Below are 26,501 nucleotides of genomic sequence, written 5' to 3' on the forward strand. Positions count from 1 at the left end.
TCACACTCTCTTCTTGTTTCTTTTCTCTCTCCAGAAAATAGAGAGTGTGAGTGGCTCACAGTCATGTCTCATTACAGATCTGAGTGATTGGGCTAAATGCAGGAATCTCTGATTCCCCCAGCCCTCCTCTGATTAGTTTAGTTAGCACTTATCCGGAGCTGACCCCTGGAGAAATCTCATCTCAGAAGAAAGGAAGGAAGGAAGGCAGGCAGGCAGGCAGTCAGTCAGTCAGTCAATCAGTCAGTCAGTCTGTCTATGTCTGTGTCAGTCTGTCTATGTCTGTGTGGAGTGACTCAGAGTGACTGTCCTTGTAGACTGACATGAAGAAGCTCCACACACACACCAGAGATGTATACAACGGCATGTAGGTTTCCTTCACCCATTAGAAGTCAATCACACAGCAAAATACAACCAAAAAAACAACCAACCAAACAGCCTAACTCTCACCAGGAGTGATTCAACCACAGTTACCATGACAACTCACCGCTGACTCACCACCTTTATACTGGGAGTGTGGTAGAGGCACAGTTGCCAGGACAACCCGTGGTGTAGCCCACCATGGTATTGGTAGAGAGTAAAATGAGAAAGCTGGGCACTGTGCTGCGACGGCTTCTGAAAGGAGTTCTATGCCCTCGTTCTAAGGAGTTCTATGCCCTCTTCAAACATCTGATCACACACTGACAGAGCGGATATGGTACAGTTTGGGTTAATCTTGATCTCCAGATATCCTACAGTAATGAAACATCACTGAGTCCAGATCTCTTTTATTCACATCCAATAGCTGTGACGGTGCAGACAGCGGTGACGGGGGTAACTGCGGCCGATGGTAACGGAGGTGACTGTAGTTACGGAGATGACCATCGTTGTTCCTGTAATTACTTCATTATATACAGTACCAGTCAAACGTTTGGACACATCTACTCATTCCAGGGTTTTTCTTTATTTTTACTATTTCTCCATTGTAGAATAACAGTGAAGACATCACAACTATGCAATTACACATATGGAACTCTATGAAGCATTTATTTGGGCTGCAATTTCTGAGGCTGTTAACTGTAATTAACTTATCCTCTGCAGCAGAGGTAACTCTGGGTCTTCCTTTCCTGTGGTGGTACCAGTTTCATCATAGCGCTTGATGGTTTTTGTGACTGCACTTGTAGAAACTTTCAAAGTTCTTGACATTTTCTGTATTGACTGACCTTCATGTCTTAAAGTAATGATGGATTGTCGTTTCTCTTTGCTTTTTTGAGCTGTTCTTGCAATAATATGGACTTGATCTTTTACCAAACAGGACTATCTTCTGTATACCACCCCTACCTTGTCACAACACAACTGATTGGCCCAAAAGCATTAAGTCGTAAAGAAATTCCACAAATTAACAAGGCACACCTGTTAATTGAAATGCATTCCAGGTGACTACCTCATGAAACTGGTTGAGAGAATGCTAAGAGTGTGCAAAGCTGTCATCAAGGCAAAGGGTGTCATAGATTATGTCTTCACTATTATTCTACAATGTAGAAAATAGTAAAAATAAAGAACTCTTGAATAAGTAGGTGGTCTTTTGACCGGTAGTATATATTCAAAATCTACAGTAGTGCGGGTACTGACAACGGTGACGGAGGTGAATGTAGTATACAGAGGTTGTTGAACAGGTGGTCTGGGTGTGTCCTTACCGTTGAGGGGGCAGGCGTTGAAGAGGCCGATGTCCAGCGAGCAGGGCTTGCGGGTCACGGCGGTGGTGACGGACTCATACGGATTGTCCTCATCCTCCGGTAAGAACACGTCAAGGGAGGGCGATGGTACGATCTCCGCCGAGCGCTTCGAGTCCTGATATGGGGAGGGAGGGAGAGAAAGAGAGAGAGAGGGAGGAACATGGTGATAATGTTGTGGGTAGTTTCACGTGTGGAAACGACAGAATATTTGTTTGTATGTACATTGACAAGCACGGCCAATGTTCAATGTACAACCTTGAACATTGGATCAGCAGTGTTTGTATACTGCCCTTGGTACCATCAGATCACACAAACAACCCATCATCATAACTCATCCACCTCAAGGACACGGTTCCATTCAAACACTGTTCAGGCCTGCTCCCCTGCTGCATCTAGGGAGTTGATTGTACTGCAATTGATTTAATAAGCACAGGCACAACCAGATAGAGGAAATACACAGAAATACACAGAAATACACAGATTTAGCAACAAAAAAATAAGCTAATAGGCAAAACTGTGGCAGTATGTTTTATTCTTCTCTCTCTTTCTAACCCGGTGTAACCAGATGTTGACATAGTAGAAAGACTGGAGACCACATATCCCAGGGTCCCCCTCTACTACTGAGAGGAGATAACCATCACCCTCGCTGAGGCCTCGGCCCGTTACATGACATAGGGCAAAACCAGACAGCATGACGGCCTCAAGTGTGCTTTCTGAGAAAAATAGCATGTTGCTCCCTTCAAGTCAAAATAGAAGAAACCATAAGATCGTCCCTCCATGACTCCATTGCAACTGAGCCAAAATGGCTGATGTCCTGTGTGCAACCAGTTTCATGTTGTTCTATTCCTGTGACAGTATGAAAAGGTTGACACCCAGCGGGTTGACAGAAAAACCCTTGGAACTAAATGTCCCTGTCTAAGTGGCATATGTACACCCATGCCAAAGGAAAACAACAGTGAGCAATAGAGTGCGCAGGAAAGGCAGACATTTCTCACCAGAGACGCATGGGCAATAGATGCCTGCGTTTCCCATAATGCACCACTCCATCATCATTACTGAGACGTCGCCCGGGTCACCCCACCATATTTGGTTGCCGTGGTACCGCCGTGGCGATGTCCATGACTCACCCCAGGTGTGTTAATTTCCCCTGAACCCTATCGACTCCCCGCTCCTCTCCGACCTCATTGTCTACTACATTACCCAGACACCACTGGGCCATCAATCACGCACTGAACGCATGCAGAGAAGATTAATCCTCGTCTTTGATTGAATGATCACTCCCTAGATAATCTGTCTCGTGTATACACACACACACACACACATTCACTACTCAATGTGTCGTATTACAGTAGCTAATATAAAAATTCAGTCTGTGTGCTCCTTTTCTCACACACCCATGTGTTGCACAGACACACAACCAAACACACGTGTTGCACAGACACACACAACCACGTGTTGCTCAGACACACAACCACACACACACACACACACACCCACACCCATGTGTTGCACACATACACAAAAGACCAGCAGGTCCATTGAATTTGAGTCACGTTACTCTAGCCCATGTAAAGTACCAGCCAGTGATGTCACACGTGGTTTCAGACAGTAATAGTATGGTATGGGTTAACATTTCACGTCAATATGCTTACAGTCATCAGAAGTAATTACACTCCATAAAAAACTTGAGACAAAAACTGTGGCCCTGCGAATTGTGACCCTTATCAGTTACAGCCAACACCCTTTATACTGGGATTTCCTGATAGATGAAGAACCCAAGAGAGACTGTGTCCCAAATGGCATCCTATTACCGAAATAGTGCTCTACTTTTGACTGGAGCCCTAATGCCCTGGTCAAAAGTAGTGCACTATAAAGGAAACGGGGTGCCAATTGGGACGCAGCCTTTCTCTGGAGCTATCATGGGTTCCCCTTCTGGGGCTTATTAGACAACTTGGGTTCTTTGTGCAACCCATCTCTGGGTGCAGTGGTCCGGAGGGAGAAGACAGGAATGCCTGTCTTTATCCTCCACATCAAACCATCTCTCTCTTTTCTCATTCTCTATCCTCTCTGACTTCCTAATGTACATCATGTTCCCTCCCTGTCACAATATCCCTTTCATCACTTTTCTCCCACTCTGTCTGTTCTTATTTCACGTTCTCTCTCTCTCTCTCTCTGTCTCGTTCTCTCTCTCTTTCTTTCGCTCTCGCTGAAACTTTTTTGCATAAATCTACAAACCAAATCTCATTCTCTGGCTTTTTATTCTCTCTCTTTTCCTCTTCATCCCTCAAGTTTACTCGCCTGCCTGTGTAAAGAACACACCAGCCTCTCCCTCCTCCTCTCCCTCTCTCCCGTCCACCCAGCCATCTCAGGGAGAGAGGCAGTGGAGGAACTCCAAACTTACTACGGAGAGAATAAAACAGACGAGAGCAACGCAGCTGTGAACCGAGAGAACCAGAGAAAGAGAGAGAAAAAGATGAAAGCCTAGTGGATACTCTCCAACTTACTTCAGAGTAACTACAACAGTTTTACTGAATCCCGAGGAAAGGAGGATGGAAAATGAGTTAGAGAAAAGGGCTGGTTCAGAGGAAGGAAGTATGCTACAAGTGGGTTTGAAGCAGGGATTTCCTCCCTCTCTTTTCGGTCTCCCTGTCTCTCTCTCAAACACAATTTTGTTCTATTTGTTCTCCTATCTAAATAGGTAAAAGTTGTTCAACTCAAAGCGAGAGCCATTCTCTACTACCAGACACTTTAGTCCCCCAGTCCCCACCTCTCCAGACTCCCACTCAATCAGAAAGTGTGTAAAAGGCCGGCGCACCAGAGACGCCACACCACCATCTGCATAAAGTCAAGAGGTGCTAAGGCAGTTTGTGTTACCTGTTAATAGTTGATCCCACCTCCACTTCCTGGTGTAAGGGGTGAGAAGGTTGAGTAGGTTCACGCAATGAGCTCCATGTCCAAACAAGACGGTGTCTTAAACACACACTTCCTCTCTTTCCCTCTCTCCCCCCTCGCTCTCTCTTTATATGTGGAGAGATAGGACACAGAGGAACTTGTGTGTCTGCCACAGGAAGGGAACAGACAAAAAGAGTCCTCCTCCGGCCACTAATTAGCAGTCTCTTAGCAGTGTGTGTGTGTGTGTGTGTGCGTGTGTGTGTGTGTGTGTGTGTGTCAGGCCGGTAACCCAAATAGGAAATCTGTTGATACTACAGTCACGTCCCTGGAGCTACTATCCTGAAGGACATGTGACTCTGACCCGACTGACATCTCTCAGGTTGTGTTCTGTGTGTGTGCTTGCAGACTTACAGGTTCTCATCAAAAAGTTCATCTTATTTTTTAACTTCTTGACCAAAATAATACAACAATAAAGTGCAAAACAGAACAGCCCCTTTTTTCATTCAATCGCTCTTCCTCCCTCTCTCATTCCACATATCCCACTCCTCCTGGTTTTCGTCCCCTTAGCACTGTGCAAACAGTCTCTCCCTCTCTCTCTCTCTAACCCACTCCTCTTTCCCTCGCTCCCCTATCCCTGCCTAACAGACAGACCAAGCAGTTTAGACTGCAGCAGAAATGAAGGACGCTGTAATTTACTGGCATTTCCTCATATTTGATTAGAGGAGGGGGTCGGGGGTCAAGAACCATCGTAGAGGAACGGGGCATGAGAGGACAATAGTCCCTCTGAGACCATCCCACAACACAACGCTCCTGACCTCACGCCGGGGGGAACAAGAGCGAGAGGGGGGAGAGATAGAGGGGGAGGGGGGGTGAGCGAGAGTGAGATGGCTAGCCTCTAAGAATGGTATTTTACTCAGTGGACAGCTAATCCTAGAGAAATCAGTTACCTCAGCATTAGCTTACTGAGCTCACCCCGGAGAAATCCTCTCCTTTCAGGAAATTACTCCACCTCCCCAACATGGTCTCCCTGAGTAGAGCCGGTGCCAGTTTCCCTGAGTACCATTACTTACCCCATGGACTTGAGAAAACTGCTAGAGCAGGGCCCTCAAGGTACACAGCCATGGGGAGTGCTCCATATCACTCAGGTGTATGGTCATTTTGTTAGATAGTAAGGGCTTATTCAGGTCTGAGTATGGATGAAGAATCAAGACTGTTGATCTATTGGGATTTTATTTGATTTCCATTACTTCAGTGCAAAACTTATGATGATGGTCATGGTGATGACAACGACGATGACAATGGTGAATACGATAAGGATAAGTTATCCTAATTATCATTTAATTATCTGTTCCACCGTAGCTCTACCCAGGATAGAACTGCCTGATTTGGACACAGTGATGACATCGGCATTCATTACTCCTGGAACATACTGTACACACCTTCTCTTCATTAACAAGGCGTAACTATAGCAACCAGTTGAGTCATCTGAGCACGGAACATCTGCAGTCTCCAGAGTAGAACATCAAGGACAGCCTCTTCATCAGAACCTCAGGCAGGTGCTCCAACCAACTGATACACTTTTCTAGTGAGCCTTTCCTTTGTGTCTTGAGAAAGGCCTTGCAGCCGAAATCTTGATATTACAGTTTGAGATGTACTGAAATCTTCAAGAGATACAGAAAATGGACCCGAGAAAATGTTTACCACTGATCAACGAGCACATTAGGCTCTATTCACTAATCTGAAATCTGCTAGTGGATTGATTGACACAGTGTACATGACATCCTTTGTTCTCATGACTCAGAAAAGACAACACAAACAGATCTGGGACCAGGCTAGTGTCCTTTCTCACATCTACTGATAGTGTAGGTCTCTAACTTGTTTTTCAGGCCTCGTTTAGCTAGCGTAGGTCTCTGACTTGTTTTTCAGTCCTCGTTTAGCTAGTGTAGGTCTTGAACTTGTTCTTCAGTCCTTGTTTAGCTAGTGTAGGTCTCTGACTTGTTTTTCAGGCCTCGTTTAGCTAGCGTGGGTCTCTGACTTGTTTTTCAGGCCTCGTTTAGCTAGCGTAGGTCTCTAACTTGTTTTTCAGGCCTCATTTAGCTAGTGTAGGTCTCTGACTTGTTTTTCAGGCCTCATTTAGCTAGTGTAGGTCTCTGACTTGTTTTTCAGGCCTTGTTTAGCTAGTGTAGGTCTCTAACTTGTTTTTCAGGCCTCATTTAGCTAGTGTAGGTCACTGATTTATTCTTCAGCCCTCCGATGACAGCAAGCACCAGTATCCAGCGGCTATTCATATAATCATGTGATGCAGATTATATACTGCAGAAATGCCCCTTTCCAAGGAGATGATTTCTGCCTCCACAGCAACTTCCTTATCACTTGTGAGGAACAGAGCTGAATCATAAAATATGACGAATTGTATATTAGCTGGTTATGAAGGCCTGGGGTGACTCAGTCAGTATGACTCTCTAGGAGGGACCATAAAGTATATATGACGCAGTGGGGACCCTTAGTATGTGTGGTAGGGGCCTCCCTCTCTCTGTGGAGAGGAAGAGGATTAATGACCTTTGTAGAGTGGCTGTATGGTTCAACTATTATATCATACCAGAGAGAGATGGAAATGGAGAGAGAGATGGAGAGAGAGAGGCAGAGAGAGACAGAGAGAGAGAGAGGCAGAGAGAGACAGAGAGAGAGATGGAGAGAGAGAGGCAGGGAGAGACGGAGAGAGATGGAGAGAGAGAGGCAGGGAGAGACAGAGAGATAGGTAGACAGGGATGCCTAGGAGAGGAGAGATGGGTTAGAGAAAAGAGAAAGTTCCCAAACATGCCACTTTCACTGCTGTACCCCAAAACCACAACATTTAAATAGGTATAATTTAAAGGAGAGATGACATTAAGCATAATAAACTACAACGCTCTTGAATATTGCCATGAACCTAAGTGGACTTCTTGTACAATGGCTTGGGCCTTTGAATAAGTGCACTAAAGAAGACTACATATGCATAATATGTTTATGTTCTCCTATCACAGCCATTTAACTTACCTATGTTGTATGTATGGGGACAAAAGAAGGGGGGGGGGGTATTATTATTTCACACAGAGTGAGGCCATTTATCATGTGATTTGCTAAGCCAAATTTGACATCTGAACTAATTTAGGCCTAAACAAAGGGGGAGAGTAATTATGCAACAGCTATATTTTAGTTATTTAAGTTTTATTCATTTGTAATATATATATATATATATATATCAAATTTACTTTTCACTTTGTTATGGAGTATTTTGTGTAGATCAATGACAAAAAAATGACAATTAAATCTATTTCAATCCCACTTTGTAACGCAACAAAATGGAGGTGTCGACTTTCTAGGCACTGTACGGTATGTAGAAGGATATCCTGGAAATGGTGAAGTGAGCTGCACATTTAAACTTAGTGTACTTATCTGGAGTCAATTGCATATTACTGATGAACATAAGTTGCAAAGTAGAACCCACATAGGCAAATACTGTATTACGTTGTCTAATAGCATCATAGCCAACATTAGCAACGCCAGTCGAGACCGAACCTTAGCAGTAGACAGTGAGTTGTGAGAAAATGCTGACTTGACTAGAAGGATTAGCCCGTGGGAACCAATCTCATGCTAACTGTATTAGCTAATGTATGAATATTTAACATTGAAATGCCAGGGAAGATGAATAGTGTTGCACATAAACATTAGCGACGGTAACACAATCATAATCCATTCGACCAACACAGTTAGTTTATGAGAGAGTAATGACACACACATGGTTAAGCATGCATACACACACACAAACAAACGTGTGCTCATATGCACACACAAACACACAACCACCTGCGTGGACACACACACACACACACACACACACTGCATCAACCATAAATACGAGCTGAAGAAGCATAATCACATTTCTGATGAAAAGTCATCAGAGCGCTCAACAAAACAGTGTACTGTCTACACTCGGTTAGTTGTTTTTATCAAATAGATTACATGAAATCGTTTTTTAACAATAGCTAAAGTTTTGAGGCCGACCCCGTCAATCTCTCCTCCACTTTGAGCCATGAGAGATTGACATGCATATCATTAATGTCAGCTCCCTGTGTACTTTTAAGGTCCAGCCGTGCTGCCCTGTTCAGAGCCAATTGTCCCTCCTTGTGGCACCTGACCACACGACTGAACAGTAGTCCAGGTCGACCAGACTAGGGCCTGTAGGACCTATCTTGTTGATAGTGTTGTTAAGAAAGTAGAGCAGCACTTTATTTTACGGACAGACCTCTCCCCATCTTAGCCCCTGTTATATCAATATGTCAATAAGTCTTGATCCGTCCCAATCCAACGGACAGATGCTAAGCTCAACTCCATGGCCCATGGGAGCAAGGCGTAGGAGATCGGGGAGGCATTCTGGCCACACATCTATCCGAGAAGATCGGATTCAGCTAGCAAACAGCTTTGCCCCGTTTGAGACGGACCTACCAGCCCCGGGAGTCAGTATGGATCCTCGGTGTATACCAACAGCCCCCCACGGCCACCACAGTTCAGCAGGTCGTTTCCCCATCGGATTCCATCACGACCACCATCATTGTAGGCAGCTCGATGGTGAGAGATTTTGGCCTGCCTACGGTCTGTTCCCAATCAAGGTCCACTGTTACCCAGGAGCCCATGTCCATGACAACAACTCTCTCCTGCCCAGAGTTCTGGCTTACTACTCCAATATTGACACCATCGTCACTCAGGTAGGTTTTAACTACCTTCGTTTTAAGAAATCTGAGGAACTGAGGGAGGACTACAAACAATGTTTAAGACCCGCTAGCACAGGGAAGATAATCATCATCTCTGGCACCCTCCCGTGCTACCGATGTTCCAGCTGACTCTTTGCCCTGAATAAGTACCTGAAGAACCAGGAATGTCTCCTTTTGTGACAAATTTGTTTTGCTGTGGGAGCAACCAGCACTTTTTAAAAGAGACGGGATTCACCCTAACCACAGGGGTTCCAGGATTATTTCCAGCAACATCAAACTGTTTTAGAGACTGAAATACAGGGCTTGGTATTGCTCCAGTCCCAGCAACATCGCAAACTGTTATAGAGACTGACAGGCATTGTCTGGTAGTGATCCAGTCCCTGCAACATCAAACTGTTATAGAGACTGACAGACAGGGCCTGGTATTGCTCCAGTCCCAGCAACATCAAACTGTTATAGAGACTGACAGACAGTGTCTGGTAGTGATCCAGTCCCAGCAACATCAAACTGTTATAGAGACTGACAGACAGTGTCTGGTAGTGATCCATTCCCAGCAACATCAAACTGTTATAGAGACTGACAGACAGGGTCTGGTACTGATCCAGTCCTCCCTGTCAGAATAAGCAACAGAGGACTTGGAAACCATATCAACTCCTACAGAAATGTCTGGTCCTTTGTTTTTATTTTTTTATTTAACCAGGCAAGTCAGTTAAGAACAAATTCTTATTTACAATTACGGCCTACCGGGGAACAGTGGGTTAACTGCCTTGTTCAGGGGCAGAACGACAGATTTTTACCTTCTCAGCTCGGGGATTCGATCCAGCAACCTTTCAGTTGGCTGGTCCAACGCACTAACCACCTTCCGCCCCAAGCTGTTCCTGCGTGTGTGTCTCTTCACAGTCCCCGCTGTTCCATTAGGTGTAGTTTTACCTGATTTTTAAATCTGATTCTACTGCTTGCATCAGTTACCTGTATAGGCCACCAAAGTACTGCCCAACTTGCTTTACTGATTCCTCTGAACTATTCTCGATTGTCCTTGAGAACTATGATAAAATCATTGTGTTGGGCGATTTTAATATTCATGTTGACAAAGAGACTGACGCCAAGGCCATCGAACGTATTCATCTTTTGAACTCTATGGACTTTATCTAACATGTTACCAGGCTCACCCATAACCGCGACCACACTCTGGACCTGGTTATTACCAAGGGGCTTTCTATTGACATATCCTCGATTATTGATGTTGCTTTATCTGATCACCACTCCATATTTTTTACTACCTTGTTGCCCATAGCGCAGTGTAATACTGAACACATTATTAAGAAGTACTATCTCACCTCTGACATTGATACAGATGTTATTGAGTGTATGAACAACACTCCACCACCTATTCTGCCTTCTTCTTGAGATGATTTATCTGATAACTTTAATAGCAAATTAAAAGGCAACCATTGATGCCATAGCTCCAGTAAAGTTGAAAAAGGCCTCATCCAAACTGAGATGAGGGAGGAAACGAATACATTTAATTGAGCGGAAGTGGAGAAAGTCAAAGTTGCAGGTCCTTTATGATATTCTGAGAGAGCATCTCGGCATTTATAACAAAGCAATTAGAAATGCCAGACGGGCTCATTTTTCTAACTTGATCTCTATTAATCTGAATAATTAGACAGTGCTCTTCCTGACCATTGATGGCCTGACAAATCCTACCCTCGCAAACCTATGTGACCCTTCCTCTACATCTAAATGTGATGAGTTTGTGGCCTATTTCAGAGACAAGATAAACATTAGGCTGGGTATCAGTCAACCAAGACCTGTTTGATGAGCCTACCACGCAAAGGCATTATGGATGTATTTTTCCTGGTTGACACAGACATGCTCAGGAAAGTGATATCACAACTTAAGCCTTCTACCTGCCTTCTCGATCCTATCCCCACCACCTTCTGCAAAACAGTTTTTAATTGCATATGTGAAGAAGTGAAAGCAATTGTTAATCACTTCACAGGCACCTTCCCCACTGCACTAATAACTGCTATGGTGAAACCCCTTCTGAAGAAAAGTCATCTAGATTCTTCAGCTCTCTGCAATTTTCAACCAATCTCCAACCTTCCATTCTTAAGTAAAATTCTTGAGAAATGGGTCTTCAACCAGCAAATTTCTTTGGCATTAAAAAAATAATAATCCAATGTGGTATTCGGGCGCACCACAGCACAGAGACAGCCTTAGTTAAAGAGGTAAATTATCTTAAAGCCAACACAGATGCCAAACTGCTCTCTGTCCTTTAAGACCTATTTAACCAGTCAAGAGTTGTGGCGTTCCATAACGTTTGATTTTGGGTTTGGTACTGTTCAGTTTATATATGTTACCCCTTGGCAGCATTGTCAGAAAGCACAGCATTGATTTTCACTGCTACGCAGACACAACTTTGTGTTTCTGTGTTACCAGAGGATTTTACCTTTACGGATCATTTATTGTATTAGTGATTTAAATACTTGGGTGGCTCACCACTTCCTCCAACTAAATCAAGACAAGAACAAGGTACTTATTGTTTGGCGCCAAAGCACAGAGAGAAAATCTGGGGGCACATTTTAGGGCCAGACAGATAAAACACCAGGTTAAAAACGAGGTGTTATTTTAGATTCTAAACTCAATTTTGAATCAAACATTCTGAATGTGACCAATATATTTTTACCACTTGAGGAACATTGCCAAGGTGTTGCCGTTTCTCTCTAAGGCTGATACAGAGAGACTCATCCATGCTTTTATTACAAGCAGGCTTGACTCCTGTAATGCTCTTCTGTCTGGTGAGTTTTATAATTAATTATCTATTGGTTTGTAAATCAATCTACGATTGTGCACCTCAATATATGTCAGACATGATTTTAATGTATGTACCCAGTAGGTCCCTCAGGTCCTTTGTTACTGACCTTTTAACTATCCCATAGAGGCATGTAGAGGAAGCTTTTTAACTATCCCATAGAGGCATGGAGAGGAAGCTTTTTAACTATCCCAAAGCCCAGGACCAAGAGGCATGGAGAGGAAGCTTTTTAACTATCCCAAAGCCTCGGACCAAGAGGCATGTAGAAACAGCCTTTTAACTATCCCATAGAGGCATGGAGAGGAAGCTTTTTAACTATCCCATAGAGGCATGGAGAGAAAGCTTTTTAACTATCCCAAAGCCCAGGACCAAGAGGCATGGAGAGGAAGCTTTTTAACTATCCCAAAGCCTCGGACCAAGAGGCATGGAGAGGAAGCTTTTTAACTATCCCAAAGCCTCGGACCAAGAGGCATGGAGAGACAGCCTTTTAACTATCCCAAAGCCCAGGACCAAGAGGCATGGAGAGGAAGCTTTTTAACTATCCCAAAGCCTCGGACCAAGAGGCATGGAGAGGCAGCCTTTTAACTATCCCATAGAGGCATGGAGAGGAAGCTTTTTAACTATCCCATAGAGGCATGGAGAGGAAGCTTTTTAACTATCCCATAGAGGCATGGAGAGGAAGCTTTTTAACTATCCCATAGAGGCATGGAGAGGCAGCCTTTTAACTATCCCATAGAGGCATGGAGAGGAAGCTTTTTAACTATCCCATAGAGGCATGGAGAGGAAGCTTTTTAACTATCCCATAGAGGCATGGAGAGGAAGCTTTTTAACTATCCCATAGAGGCATGGAGAGGAAGCTTTTTAACTATCCCATAGAGGCATGGAGAGGAAGCTTTTTAACTATCCCAAAGCCTCGGACCAAGAGGCATGGAGAGGAAGCTTTTTAACTATCCTAAAGCCTAGGACCAAGAGGCATGGAGAGGCAGCCTTTTAACTATCCCATAGAGGCATGGAGAGGAAGCTTTTTAACTATCCCAAAGCCTCGGACCAAGAGGCATAGAAAGGCAGTTACTATGCCCCCAGCCTCTGGAATAGTCTGCCAGAGAACCTGAGGAGGGTCGAAACTGGACATATTTAAAAGAGATCTTAAAACACCTTTTTAGCTTTGCTTTTCCTTAGGGTGCTTTTTAGTCATTCAGTTTAATTTGATATTTTATCCTCTTATGTTTGTTGTAATGTAAATATATTTTTATCTTCATAGTTTTTTCCTGTGAAGCACATTGTGTTGCATTCCATGTCTGAGAGCTTGATTTGATACTTAATGCATTCCCTGTCTGAAAGCTTGATTTGATACTTAATGCATTCCCTGTCTGAAAGCTTGATTTGATACTTAATGCATTCCCTGTCTGAAAGCTTGATTTGATACTTAATGCATTCCCTGTCTGAAAGCTTGATTTGATACTTAATGCATTCCCTGTCTGAAAGCTTGATTTGATACTTAATGCATTCCCTGTCTGAAAGCTTGATTTGATACTTAATGCATTCCCTGTCTGAAAGCTTGGTTTGATACTTAATGCATTCCCCATAAATATTAGCCATGAGAAACTAATGTAATTACACACAAACACAGGCACACTTATCTCCACTTATCTTACATTTTTTACATTTGAGTCATTCAGCAGACGCTCTCATCCAGAGAGACTTACAGTAGTGAGTGCATACCATGGGAATCGAACCCAGAACCCTGGCATTGAAGGCGCCATGCTCTACCAACTGAGCAACATGGGACACCGATACCTCCTGAACAGCCTTCCTTCAACTGCATTTCCATTACTTTTACATTGTAACGTTAGTCACTTAGCAGATACGCTTATCCAGAGCAACTTACAGGAGCAATTAGGGTTAAGTGCCTTGCTCAAGGGCACATCGGCAGATGTTTCCCCTAGTTGGGGTTTCGAACCAGCACATTGGAACACTCCAAACAGTGTGTTCTATGGAATAAACCATCACACAAGACATCCAGGGGGTGTTTCTCAATGATCAATTTAAATAACAATAGTCACATATGAAAAATATTCAAGTGTATTGAAGTCTGTATAAGAACAAAGTGCAAAGTTATATTTCATCAAAACAATTTGATCTTGGTTATGACTGATATGAAACTCAAACATCTGACCCCACCGCTTCCTCTGTTCCCCAAGACTCTCTCTCTTATCAGACCTCCAGAACCTCTGTTCTGTTATTTTCCCCTCGAGGACACAGTTATCTGCAACCCTGAGGGCAACGCACAAACACACACACACACACTCCCAGCGGTTCTAAGAATCCCAAGGGTAGTGCCTGACAATGTCAGCAGAATGTTCTAGCGAGATGAGGAGAGGATGGCTGGGCGTGACAAGGTCACTACAGCTTACTATGACTGCAGCATTGGTCACTACAGCTTACTATGACTGCAGCATTGGTCACTACAGCTTACTATGACTGCAGCATTGGTCACTACAGCTTACTATGACTGCAGCATTGGACACTACAGCTTACTATGACTGCAGCATTGGTCACTACAGCTTACTATGACTGCAGCATTGGACACTACAGCTTACTATGACTGCAGCATTGGACACTACAGCTTACTATGACTGCAGCATTGGACACTACAGCTTACTATGACTGCAGCATTGGACACTACAGCTTACTATGACTGCAGCATTGGACACTACAGCTTACTATGACTGCAGCATTGGACACTACAGCTTACTATGACTGCAGCATTGGTCACTACAGCTTACTATGACTGCAGCATTGGACACTACAGCTTACTATGACTGCAGCATTGGACACTACAGCTTACTATGACTGCAGCAGTGGTCACTACAGCTTACTATGACTGCAGCATTGGTCACTACAGCTTACTATGACTGCAGCATTGGTCACTACAGCTTACTATGACTGCAGCATTGGACACTACAGCTTACTATGACTGCAGCATTGGTCACTACAGCTTACTATGACTGCAGCATTGGACACTACAGCTTACTATGACTGCAGCATTGGTCACTACAGCTTACTATGACTGCAGCATTGGTCACTACAGCTTACTATGACTGCAGCATTGGTCACTACAGCTTACTATGACTGCAGCATTGGTCACTACAGCTTACTATGACTGCAGTATTGGACACTACAGCTTACTATGACTGCAGCATTGGTCACTACAGCTTACTATGACTGCAGCATTGGTCATTACAGCTTACTATGACTGCAGCATTGGACACTACAGCTTACTATGACTGCAGCATTGGACACTACAGCTTACTATGACTGCAGCATTGGTCACTACAGCTTACTATGACTGCAGCATTGGTCACTACAGCTTACTATGACTGCAGCATTGGACACTACAGCTTACTATGACTGCAGCATTGGACACTACAGCTTACTATGACTGCAGCATTGGTCACTACAGCTTACTATGACTGCAGCATTGGTCACTACAGCTTACTATGACTGCAGCATTGGTCACTACAGCTTACTATGACTGCAGCATTGGTCACTACAGCTTACTATGACTGCAGCATTGGTCACTACAGCTTACTATGACTGCAGCATTGGACACTACAGCTTACTATGACTGCAGCATTGGTCACTACAGCTTACTATGACTGCAGCATTGGTCACTACAGCTTACTATGACTGCAGCATTGGACACTACAGCTTACTATGACTGCAGCATTGGTCACTACAGCTTACTATGACTGCAGCATTGGTCACTACAGCTTACTATGACTGCAGCATTGGTCACTACAGCTTACTATGACTGCAGCATTGGTCACTACAGCTTACTATGACTGCAGCATTGGACACTACAGCTCACTATGACTGCAGCATTGGACACTACAGCTTACTATGACTGCAGCATTGGACACTACAGCTTACTATGACTGCAGCATTGGTCACTACAGCTTACTATGACTGCAGCATTGGTCACTACAGCTTACTATGACTGCAGCATTGGACACTACAGCTTACTATGACTGCAGCATTGGTCACTACAGCTTACTATGACTGCAGCATTGGTCACTATAGCCTACTATGACTGCAGCATTGGTCACTACAGCTTACTATGACTGCAGCATTGGTCACTACAGCTTACTATGACTGCAGCATTGGACACTACAGCTTACTATGACTGCAGCATTGGACACTACAGCTTACTATGACTGCAGCATTGGTCACTACAGCTTACTATGACTGCAGCATTGGTCACTACAGCTTACTATGACTGCAGCATTGGTCACTACAGCTTACTATGACTGCAGCATTGGTCACTACAGCTTACTATGACTGCAGCATTGGACACTACAGCTTACTATGACTGCAGCATTGGTCACTACAGCTTACTATGTATGACTGCAGCATTGGACACTACAGCTTACTATGACTGCAGCATTGGACACTACAGCTTACTATGACTGCAGCATTGGTCACTACAGCTTACTATGACTGCAGTATTGGTCACTACAGCTTACTATGACTGCAGCATTGGTCACTACAGCTTACTATGACTGCAGCATTGGTCACTACAGCTTACTATGACTGCAGCATTGGTCACTACAGCTTACTATGAATGCAGCATTGGTCACTACAGCTTACTATGAATGCAGCATTGGACACTACAGCTTACTATGACTGCAGCATTGGTCACTACAGCTTACTATGACTGCAGTATTGGTCACTACAGCTTACTATGACTGCAGCATTGGTCACTACAGCTTACTATGACTGCAGCATTGGTCACTACAGCTTACTATGACTGCAGTATTGGTCACTACAGCTTACTATGACTGCAGCATTGGTCACTACAGCTTACTATGACTGCAGCATTGGTCACTACAGCTTACTATGACTGCAGCATTGGACACTACAGCTTACTATGACTGCAGCATTGGACACTACAGCTTACTATGACTGCAGCATTGGTCACTACAGCTTACTATGACTGCAGTATTGGTCACTACAGCTTACTATGACTGCAGCATTGGTCACTACAGCTTACTATGACTGCAGCATTGGTCACTACAGCTTACTATGACTGCAGCATTGGTCACTACAGCTTACTATGACTGCAGCATTGGTCACTACAGCTTACTATGAATGCAGTATTGGACACAAACCCTTCCAGCTCCATTCATTTACTCTGGATTCTCCCAAACTGCACTGTACTTTGTTGTTGTTGAATTGAACCTTTATTTAACTAGGCAAGTCAGTTAAGAACAAATTCTTAATTACAATGACGGCCTGCACCGGTCCAACCCGGACAACGCCGAACCAATGGTGCGCAGCCCTATGGGACTCCCAATCACGGCCGGTTGTGATACAGCCTGGATTTGAACTAGGGTGTCTGTAGTGACGCCTCTAGCACTGAGATGCAGTGCCTTAGACCGCTGCACCACTCGGGAGCACTAGGCCCAATTTGCGTGCGTACAGCCGTGCAGCGTGCAGCCATGCATTCCTGTGCGTATGTGTGTGGGTGTGTGTTTCCGTATGCGTGTGTGTCTGATATTGCGCAGTGCTCTGACGCACCTGACCTGATCTGGTACAGATTTGTCAATGGTTGTGGTGGGCGGATATCCCACGCCTGCTACTTTATGAATTTCTGTGTTGCCTAGCAACCGTGTGAAACCTTTGCCTTCCCTCTCTCCCACCATCTCTCTCCATCGTTCTCTCTGCAGGGGCTCCACAGTGAAAAAGTTCATACCTTTTTTCCTCTAAGCCGCACTTTCAGCTGAAGGAACCCCGCACCGCTTTACCAAACACACCACCTAAAATGGTCCTTGGTTGTCATGGCATCAGTCTGCGTTCACATGGAGAGGACAGAGGGTCCACGTCTGTGTGAGAAGAGAGATGGAACCCCCTCCGCTCAAACACACATATGCAAGACATGCGACAGAGAATGACACGTTTTTCCACCTTCTCAATGCCCATATATAGGAACTGTGGCAATGAAAGACATTTGATGATGACTTGGGGTTGCTCCTGTGGCTGGCTGGCTGGCTGGCTCTCTCTCTCACACACACACACACACACACACACACACACACACACACACACAGAGCAGCCTTTTACAGTCACCCTCTGCAGCATACATCAGAGTACAGTCCGTCTCTCTGACTGACAGCTTGAGTGACAGCTGAGACCTCGCTACCACGGCGATCGATACAGCGATTAACACACTTCTGTCAGACAGTGAGAAAGAGATGTGGGCTGATGTAGGGAAGGAGAGAGAGAGATGTGGGCTGATGTAGGGAAGGAGAGAGAGAGATGGGGGGTGATGTAGGGAAGGAGAGAGAGAGATGTGGGCTGATGTAGGGAAGGAGAGAGAGAGACGGGGGTGATGTAGGGAAGGAGAGAGAGATGGGGGGTGATGTAGGGAAGGAGAGAGAGATATGGGGGGTGATGTAAGGAAGAAGAGAGAGAGATGTGGGCTGATGTAGGGAAGGAGAGAGAGAGAGATGTGGGCTGATGTAGGGAAGGAGAGAGAGAGATGGGGGTGATGTAGGGAAGGAGAGAGAGAGATGGGGTGATGTAGGGAAGGAGAGAGAGATGGGGGCTGATGTAGGGAAGGAGAGAGAGAGATGTGGGCTGATGTAGGGAAGGAGAGAGAGAGATGGGGGTGATGTAGGGAAGGAGAGAGAGATGGGGGCTGATGTAGGGAAGGAGAGAGAGATGGGGGCTGATGTAGGGAAGGAGAGAGAGAGATGGGGGGTGATGTAGGGAAGGAGAGAGAGAGATGGGGGGTGAGGCCAAGGGGAAAGAAAGTTGTGGAGAAAAAGCGAAGAAGTGAAACCGAGTGGAAAGTGAGAGAGAGACATTTCACCACTTAAAAATAGGAAGTGAACAGAGCCCAGTGGGACTGCCATCACTCTGACAATCTGACAAACCGGACGGATGAGAGGAGGAAGGAGAGAAGGACAGATGGAGAGAAGGAGGAGAGAAAAAAGGAGGGAGACTGAGGAGGTGTGGAGTATGTCTGCTTTGGTGGTGGACATTGGTGCAGAAAATGCGTTCTTACTTTCAATTTAACCTCTAACATTAAACAATACAGATGGATATTTTGTGAAGATTGTGTTGAGTAATTGATTGGTTGAACAAACACTCTGAAAGTTCCAGGACTAGTTGAAGCATCCTGTTATAGGAGGGAGCTGATTGCCTTGGGGACAGGGAGAGCAGGTGTGGGGAGAATTTTGGGCTAGTTGAAACCAAAATGAGGCTAGTTGAGAACAAAATGTACACACACACACAAAATCCCAAAAGTGGACCCTGCTAATCGGTCAGGGACTCCATCCCAAGCCCATCATCTCCCACCACACAGAGACCCAGGTGTTGACAGATAGTTAACTCTAGCCAGGCTGTGGGCCAGACACAGGAGGGAAGAGGGGGCAGAGAGGGAGGACAGAGGGGGGAGGACAGAGGGGGAGACAGGAGGGGAAAGGGGGGGGCAGGAGAGGGAGGGGAAGGGGGGCAGGAGGGGGAGAGGGAGGGGAAAGGGGGGGGGCATGAGGGGGAGAGGGAGAGGGAAAAGGGGGAGACAGGAGGGGAGAGGGAAAACGGGGAGACGGGAGGGGAGAGAGAAAAAGCGGGAGACAGGAGGGGGAGAAAGGGAGGGGAAAAGAGGGAGACAGGAGGGGGAGAGAGGGAGGGGAAAAGAGGGAGACAGGAGGGGGAGAGAGGGAGGGGAAAAGAGGGAGACAGGAGGGGGAGAGAGGGAGGGGAAAAGAGGGAGACAGGAGGGGGAGAGAGGGAGGGGAAAAGAGGGAGACAGGAGGGGGAGAGAGGGAGGGGAAAAGAGGGAGACAGGAGGGGGAGAGGGAGGGGAAAAGAGGGAGACAGGAGGGGGAGAGGGGGAGGGGAAATAGGGAGACAGGAGGGGAGAGAGGGAGACAGGAGGGGGAGAGAGGGAGGGGAAAAGAGGGAGACAGGAGGGGGAGAGAGGGAGGGGAAAAGAGGGAGACAAGAGGGGAGAGAGGGAGACAGGAGGGGGAGAGAGGGAGGGGAAAAGAGGGTTTACAGGAGGGGGAGAGAGGGAGGGGAAAAGAGGGAGACAGGAGGGGGAGAGAGGGAGGGGAAAAGAGGGAGACAGGAGGGGAGAGAGTGAGACAGGAGGGGAGAGAGGGAGACAGGAGGGGAGAGAGGGAGGGGAAAAGAGGGAGACAGGAGGGGAGAGAGGGAGGGGAAAAGAGGGAGACAGGAGGGGGGAGGGGGAGGGGAAAAGAGGGAGACAGGAGGGGGGGAGAGGGAGACAGGAGGGGGAGAGAGGGAGGGGAAAAGAGGGAGACAGGAGGGGGAGAGAGGGAGGGGAAAAGAGGGAGACAGGAGGGGAAAAGAGGGAGACAAGAGGGGAGAGAGGGAGACAGGAGGGGGAGAGAGGGAGGGGAAAAGAGGGTTTACAGGAGGGGGAGAGAGGGAGGGGAAAAGAGGGAGACAGGAGGGGGAGAGAGGGAGGGGAAAAGAGGGAGACAGGAGGGGAGAGAGTGAGACAGGAGGGGAGAGAGGGAGACAGGAGGGGAGAGAGGGAGGGGAAAAGAGGGAGACAGGAGGGGAGAGAGGGAGGGGAAAAGAGGGAGACAGGAGGGGAGAGGGGGAGGGGAAAAGAGGGAGACAGGAGGGGGGAGAGGGAGGGGAAAAGAGGGAGACAGGAGGGGGGGAGAGGGAGGGGAAAAGAGGGAGACAGGAGGGGGAGAGAGGGAGGGGAAAAGAGGGAGACAGGAGGGGAGAGAGGGAGGGGAAAAGAGGGAGACGGGAGGGGGAGAGAGGGAGGGAAAAGAGCTGGCAGAATGGATACTGATGCTCTTCCCCGTTGTGGAGACAACAAGAAAGAGAAAAATGAAGGGAGAGAGAAAGAGAGAGAGAGAGAAACTAAATGAAGAGAGAAAAAGACAATCAGAAAGATGGTAAGAAAGATAGATAGTCAGAAAGATATTCAGAAAGATAGTAAGAACTATACAGTTGAAGTCGGAAGTGTATATACACTTAGGTAGGAGTCATTAAAACTAGTTTTTTAACCACTCCACAAATGTCTTGTTAATATAGTTTTGGCAAGTTGGTTAGGATATCTACTTTGTGCCTGACAAGAGTAATTCTTCCAACAATTATTTTCAAACAGATTATTTCACTGTATCACAATTCCAGTGGGTCAGAAGTTTACATACACTAAGTTGACTGTGCTTTTAAACAGCTTGGAAAATTCCAGAAAATGATGTCATGGCTTTTGAAGCTTCTGATAGGCTAATTGACATCATTTGATGTATTTCAAGGCCTACCTTCAAACTCAGTGCATCTTTGCTTGACATCATGGGAAAATCAAAAGAAATCAGCCAAGACCTCAGAACAAAAAAATTGTAGACCTACACAAGTCTGGTTCATCCTTGGGAGCTATTTCCAAACGCCTGAAGGTACCACGGCCACTCAGGTACCAAGGTACCACTCAGCAAGGAAGAATCCACTGCTCCAAAACCACCATAAAAAGCCAGACTACGGTTTGCAACTGCACATGGACAAAGATCGTACTTTTTAGATGGCATCATGAGGATGGAAAATGATGTGGATATATTGAAGCAACATCTCAAAGACATCAGTCAGGAAGTTAAAGCTTGGTCGCAAATGGGTCTTCCAAATAGACAATGACCCCAAGCATACTTGGTATTGGAGTGGCCATCACAAAGCCCTGACCTCAATCCCATAGAAAATGCATGGGCAGAATTGAAAAAGCGTGTGTGAGCAAGGAAGCCTACAAACCTGACTCAGTTACACCAGCTCTGTCAGGAGGAATGGGACAAATTCACCCAACTTATTCTGGGAAGCTTGTGGAAGGCTACCCGAAACGTTTGACCCAAGTTAAACAATTTAAAGGCAATGCTACCAAATACTAATTGAGTGTATGTAAACTTCTGACCTACTGGGAATGTGATGAAAGAAATAAAAGCTGAAATACATCATGCTCTCTGCTATTATTCTGACATTTCACATTCTTAAAATTAAGTGGTGATCCTAACTGACCTAAGACAGGGAATGTTTACTGAGTTTAAATGTATTTGGCTAAGGTGTTGGTAAATTCTGACTTCAACTGTAGATAGTGAGAAAGATAGATAGTCAGAAAGACAGACATTCAGAAAGACAGACAGTCAAAGATTGACAGTCAGAAAGACAGACAGTCAGAAAGACAGATAGTCAGAAAGACAGAGAGTCAGAAAGACAGAGAGTCAGAAAGACAGATAGTCAGAAAGATAGATTGTGAAAGAGAGCAAGTGGTCGAGAGAGATACTATGTGGTGCTCACGGCAACACAACGACAAACACACACCAAGCGCAAAACGAAAGACGACATCCACTGATCTCTATTAGTCATGGAAATACATAAACATATTGCTACATGGCCCAGCAGAGCTGCATTCTGCTGGGTGATGTATATTAACTGAGGGTTTCAGAGGCAACAAGCCATGCAAACTGGGAAACAGGCCATTAGAGTGACTTATGATTGAGACAGGGCAATTATAGCATAGTACACTGGCACTCCATAACAATGGTTATCAGTTAAAGTAATGACAGGAGGTGTAGGAATTACAAGTGACAGGGGGAGGTGTGTGCGTACCTGTGACAGGCTGGAGAAGCCCAGGTTGTGACAACCGTTGCAGGGTGTGAGGGCCTCCCAGAACCCAGCGGGGCCACAGCTCTTCTCCCCCTCCTCTTCCTCCTGGGCCGGGGGAAGTGGGGGAGTGGGCCGCTGCAGAGAGATACAATACACACGGTTCATTTAAAACACACACTCACAACACACACACACACCACACACACTGAATCTCACACAGCCCTACTCCAGATCACTACAGAGAAACACAATACCATATTGAAGATGTAAAGAATGTGTTGGTCTGATATGTACGAGGGAGTGAATCCAGATGCAGAACTGGAAGTCTTCTGAAAACTATTCATGCAAATTGTTGACAAGCACCTGTTAAGAAACTAACCGTGGGAACTGTTAGAGCCTCCTGGATTGATGACGAACTGAAACATTTCATGTTTCAAAGAAATTATGCAAAAGAGGTGGCAAACAAGTCAGGCTGCTCTGCCGATTGGTCGACATAATGAGAACTGTTGAAACTAAACTAAACAAAAAGAAGAAAGTATTACCAAACAAAGATAAATGACGAAAAACCCAATTCATCTCCATCATTCGTTGAAGTTGATGGGCCTTTCATAACAAAACCTTTTGGTATTGCCAATCATTTCAATTACTATTTTCACTAGTAGTGGAAAAAGTCAGAAGTGAAACAGTAAACCATCATATTTTGGTATAAAGTATTTAAAACCTGTTATGGCTGCTGTCCCTGTACAGGGATCAACATCAGCGGAAATTTCAGGGTGACAACTAATAGTACTCGATACAACTCAAACTTTCATTAAAACACACATGCAGGGTACTCAATTAGAGCTACACTCGTTGTGAATCTAGCCAACATGTCAGATTTTTAAAATGCTTTTCGGCGAAAGCATGAGAAGCTATTATCTGATAGCATGCAACCCCCCCGAAATACCTGAAGGGGACGTAAACAAAAGAATTAGCGTAGCCGGCGCTACACAAAACGCAGAAATATAATATAAAACATTCATTACCTTTGACGAGCTTCTTTGTTGGCACTCCTATATGTCCCATAAACATCACAATTGGGTCTTTTTTTTTCGATTAAATCCGTCCATGTATACCCAAAATGTCCATTTATGAAGCCCGTCTGATCCAGGAAAAAACTGCTTTCCAAAACGCAACGTCATTTTTTTTATTAAAAAAGTTGCCTATAAACTTTGACAAAACACTTCAAACTACTTTTGTAATCCAACTTTAGGTATTAGTAAACGTTAATAATCGATCAAATTGATCACGGGGCGATCTGTATTCAATAGCAGCAAGTCTTGAAATCATGGTCCATATTCTTTCTTCCATAACTTCCTCCGGTGTACTCGATGACAGGAAGTGCCTATTCCTCATTTCACCAAGGATTACTTCAAATTGCCAAGTCTGGCGACATCGTGTGGAAGCTGTAGGCACTGTAAACTGGTCGCTATCTATTTTCCCTTGCCATAGACAATACAGAGACTGGCGGAGGGATTTTTTTTTTTTTTTGTGAACAGTTTTCCTTGGGATTTTGCCTGCTACACACGTTCTGTTATAGTCACAGACATGATTTAACCAGTTTTAGAAACTTCAGAGTGTTTTCTATCCACACATACTAATCATATGCATATACTATATTCCTGGCATGAGTAGCAGGACGTTGAAATTTTGCGCGATTTTTAACAAAAAGCTGAAAAAATTCACAGCCTCCTTAAGGAGTTTTAATAATGAAGGAGAAGGATTGCTGTTTTCAGTTCAGTCAAGTTAGTGTGGGAGAGGTGGAAAAACAGTTTTTATCCATCAATAATGATAAGCCTCCAGGTATAGACAACCTTGATGGTAAACTATTGAATGGTAGCAGACTGTATCACCACCCCTATTGGCTAGATCTTTAACCAAAGCCTGAAGGAGTGTGTGTGTCCACAGGTGTGGAAGGAAGTAAAAGTAATTCCACTGCCTAAAAATAGTAAAGCACCCTTTGCTGGCGCTAACAGCCGCCCAATCAGTTTGCTGCCTATTTTTAGTTAACTGATGCAGATAATTGTGTTTGATCAAATACAACACTATTTTTCAGAGAACAAGTTAACTACTGATTCAGCATGCATATAGAGAAGGACATTCAACTTGTACTGCACTGACTCAGATGACTGATTGGTTAAAATAAATGTATAATAAGATGATAGTTGGAGCTGTATTGTTAGATTTCAGTGCACTCTTCGATGTTATTGATCATACATTATTATTTAAAAAACGCTCTTGGTATGGCTTTACATCACCTGCCAACACATGGTTGGAGAGTTATTTATCCAATAGAACCCAGTGTTCTTCAATGGAATCGTCTTTAACATCAGATATCTACAATGAGGTATCCCTCAGGGCAGTTGCCTTGGGCCGATACTCTTCTCTATTTTAAATTATTTGCTGTTGGTTTTACACAAAACTAGAATGCCTACGTATGCGGATGATTTCCCACTTTACAGCACTCAAAGCCAGTGAGCTCACTGAAATTCTAAATAAGGAAACAGTAGCAAAACTGCAGCTGGCTCATAAACAAAGCAGAACGCTTAACTGCACATACAGAACTAACAACAACAACATGCATGCTAGTCTTTCCTAGTTGAGGGTTGACAAGAGATTAACTGCTTCTCCTAGTTTTAATGAGAAATATTACTGTGACGAAAATACCAGTCTGTCTGCATAATCAAATAACATTCAGCTCAGACACTCATTCACACCCCACAAGACATACCACCAGGGGTATCTTCACAGTCCAAAACAAATTCACGGCAACGCTGTTTTATACAGAGCCATGATCGCATGGAACTCTCTACTATCTCCCATCACTCAAACAGCAAAAGGACCTTAAAAATACTGATTAAAAAAACAACTCATGGACTGGCGGGGACAAACACACACACACACACACACACACATTATTTTTGTTGCATTGTTTGTATATAATTGTATTTAAAATGTGTGTGACTTTCCTTGTCTATCAGTGTTTTGTAACTTTGTAATGTTCAGTGTTTTTTGTGGACCCCTGGAAGAGCAGCAACTGCTTCTGCAAAAGCTACTGGGGATCCTGACAAACAAATAATACACACACGTGCACGCTAACACACACAATATGCCCTTTTCACAGGGTCTGTATTGCCAGGAGGATATATGTTTAGACGGGTCTTGTGAAAGGGGTATTGTCTCCTGATAATAGCAGTGACCCAAATGATGCAGAGGGAAAGCCCAGTGAGATTGAGAGGCAGAGAGGCAGGGGAAATAGAGAAAGAGCAAGACAGGAACAGAGAGAGAGAAAGAATGATAGAGAGGGGCAGATGGAGTAAGGAGGAGAGGGAGAGACATTTCTGTAGAAAATAAATGGAAGAACCAGAAGGTCACCAGTCTTATGAGATTGCGAAAAGACAAAATGCAATATAGACATACTCTACAAAACACACAATAATCATCTCACACACACACACACACACACACACACACACACACACACACACACACACACACACACACACACACACACACACACACACACACACACACACACACACACACACTCTCTCTTCAGGTCTATTAGATGGGCTTAACACTGATACCATTATTATTTTTTCCATGTCCCAAATTGGACCCTATTCCCTACATACTAGGGCACTACTTTGA

General features: G+C 44.8%; 1 protein-coding gene across 12 annotated transcripts in view; it reads right to left on the bottom strand.

Moving 5' to 3' along the window:
* The window catches only part of LOC110501015 (ankyrin repeat and sterile alpha motif domain-containing protein 1B), a 316,301-nt gene that overhangs the window by 165,428 nt on the left and 124,372 nt on the right, over nucleotides 1-26,501 (bottom strand). For all 12 annotated transcript variants that reach the window (XR_016490136.1, XR_016490137.1, XR_016490134.1 and 9 more), the window contains 2 exons: nucleotides 22,815-22,946; nucleotides 1,674-1,827 (listed from right to left, as the gene is read on the bottom strand). Coding sequence is in view for 8 of the 12 variants with exons in the window: in XM_090213690.1 (XP_090069816.1) it covers nucleotides 1,674-1,827; nucleotides 22,815-22,946 (286 nt within the window). In the remaining 4 variants the exon portion in view is untranslated. The remainder of the gene's footprint in view (nucleotides 1-1,673; nucleotides 1,828-22,814; nucleotides 22,947-26,501) is intronic.

Source organism: Oncorhynchus mykiss, chromosome 21 (genome assembly GCF_057628025.1).
Source record: "Oncorhynchus mykiss isolate SJ-2025 chromosome 21, ASM5762802v1, whole genome shotgun sequence".
NCBI classification, from domain to species: Eukaryota; Metazoa; Chordata; class Actinopteri; order Salmoniformes; family Salmonidae; genus Oncorhynchus; species Oncorhynchus mykiss.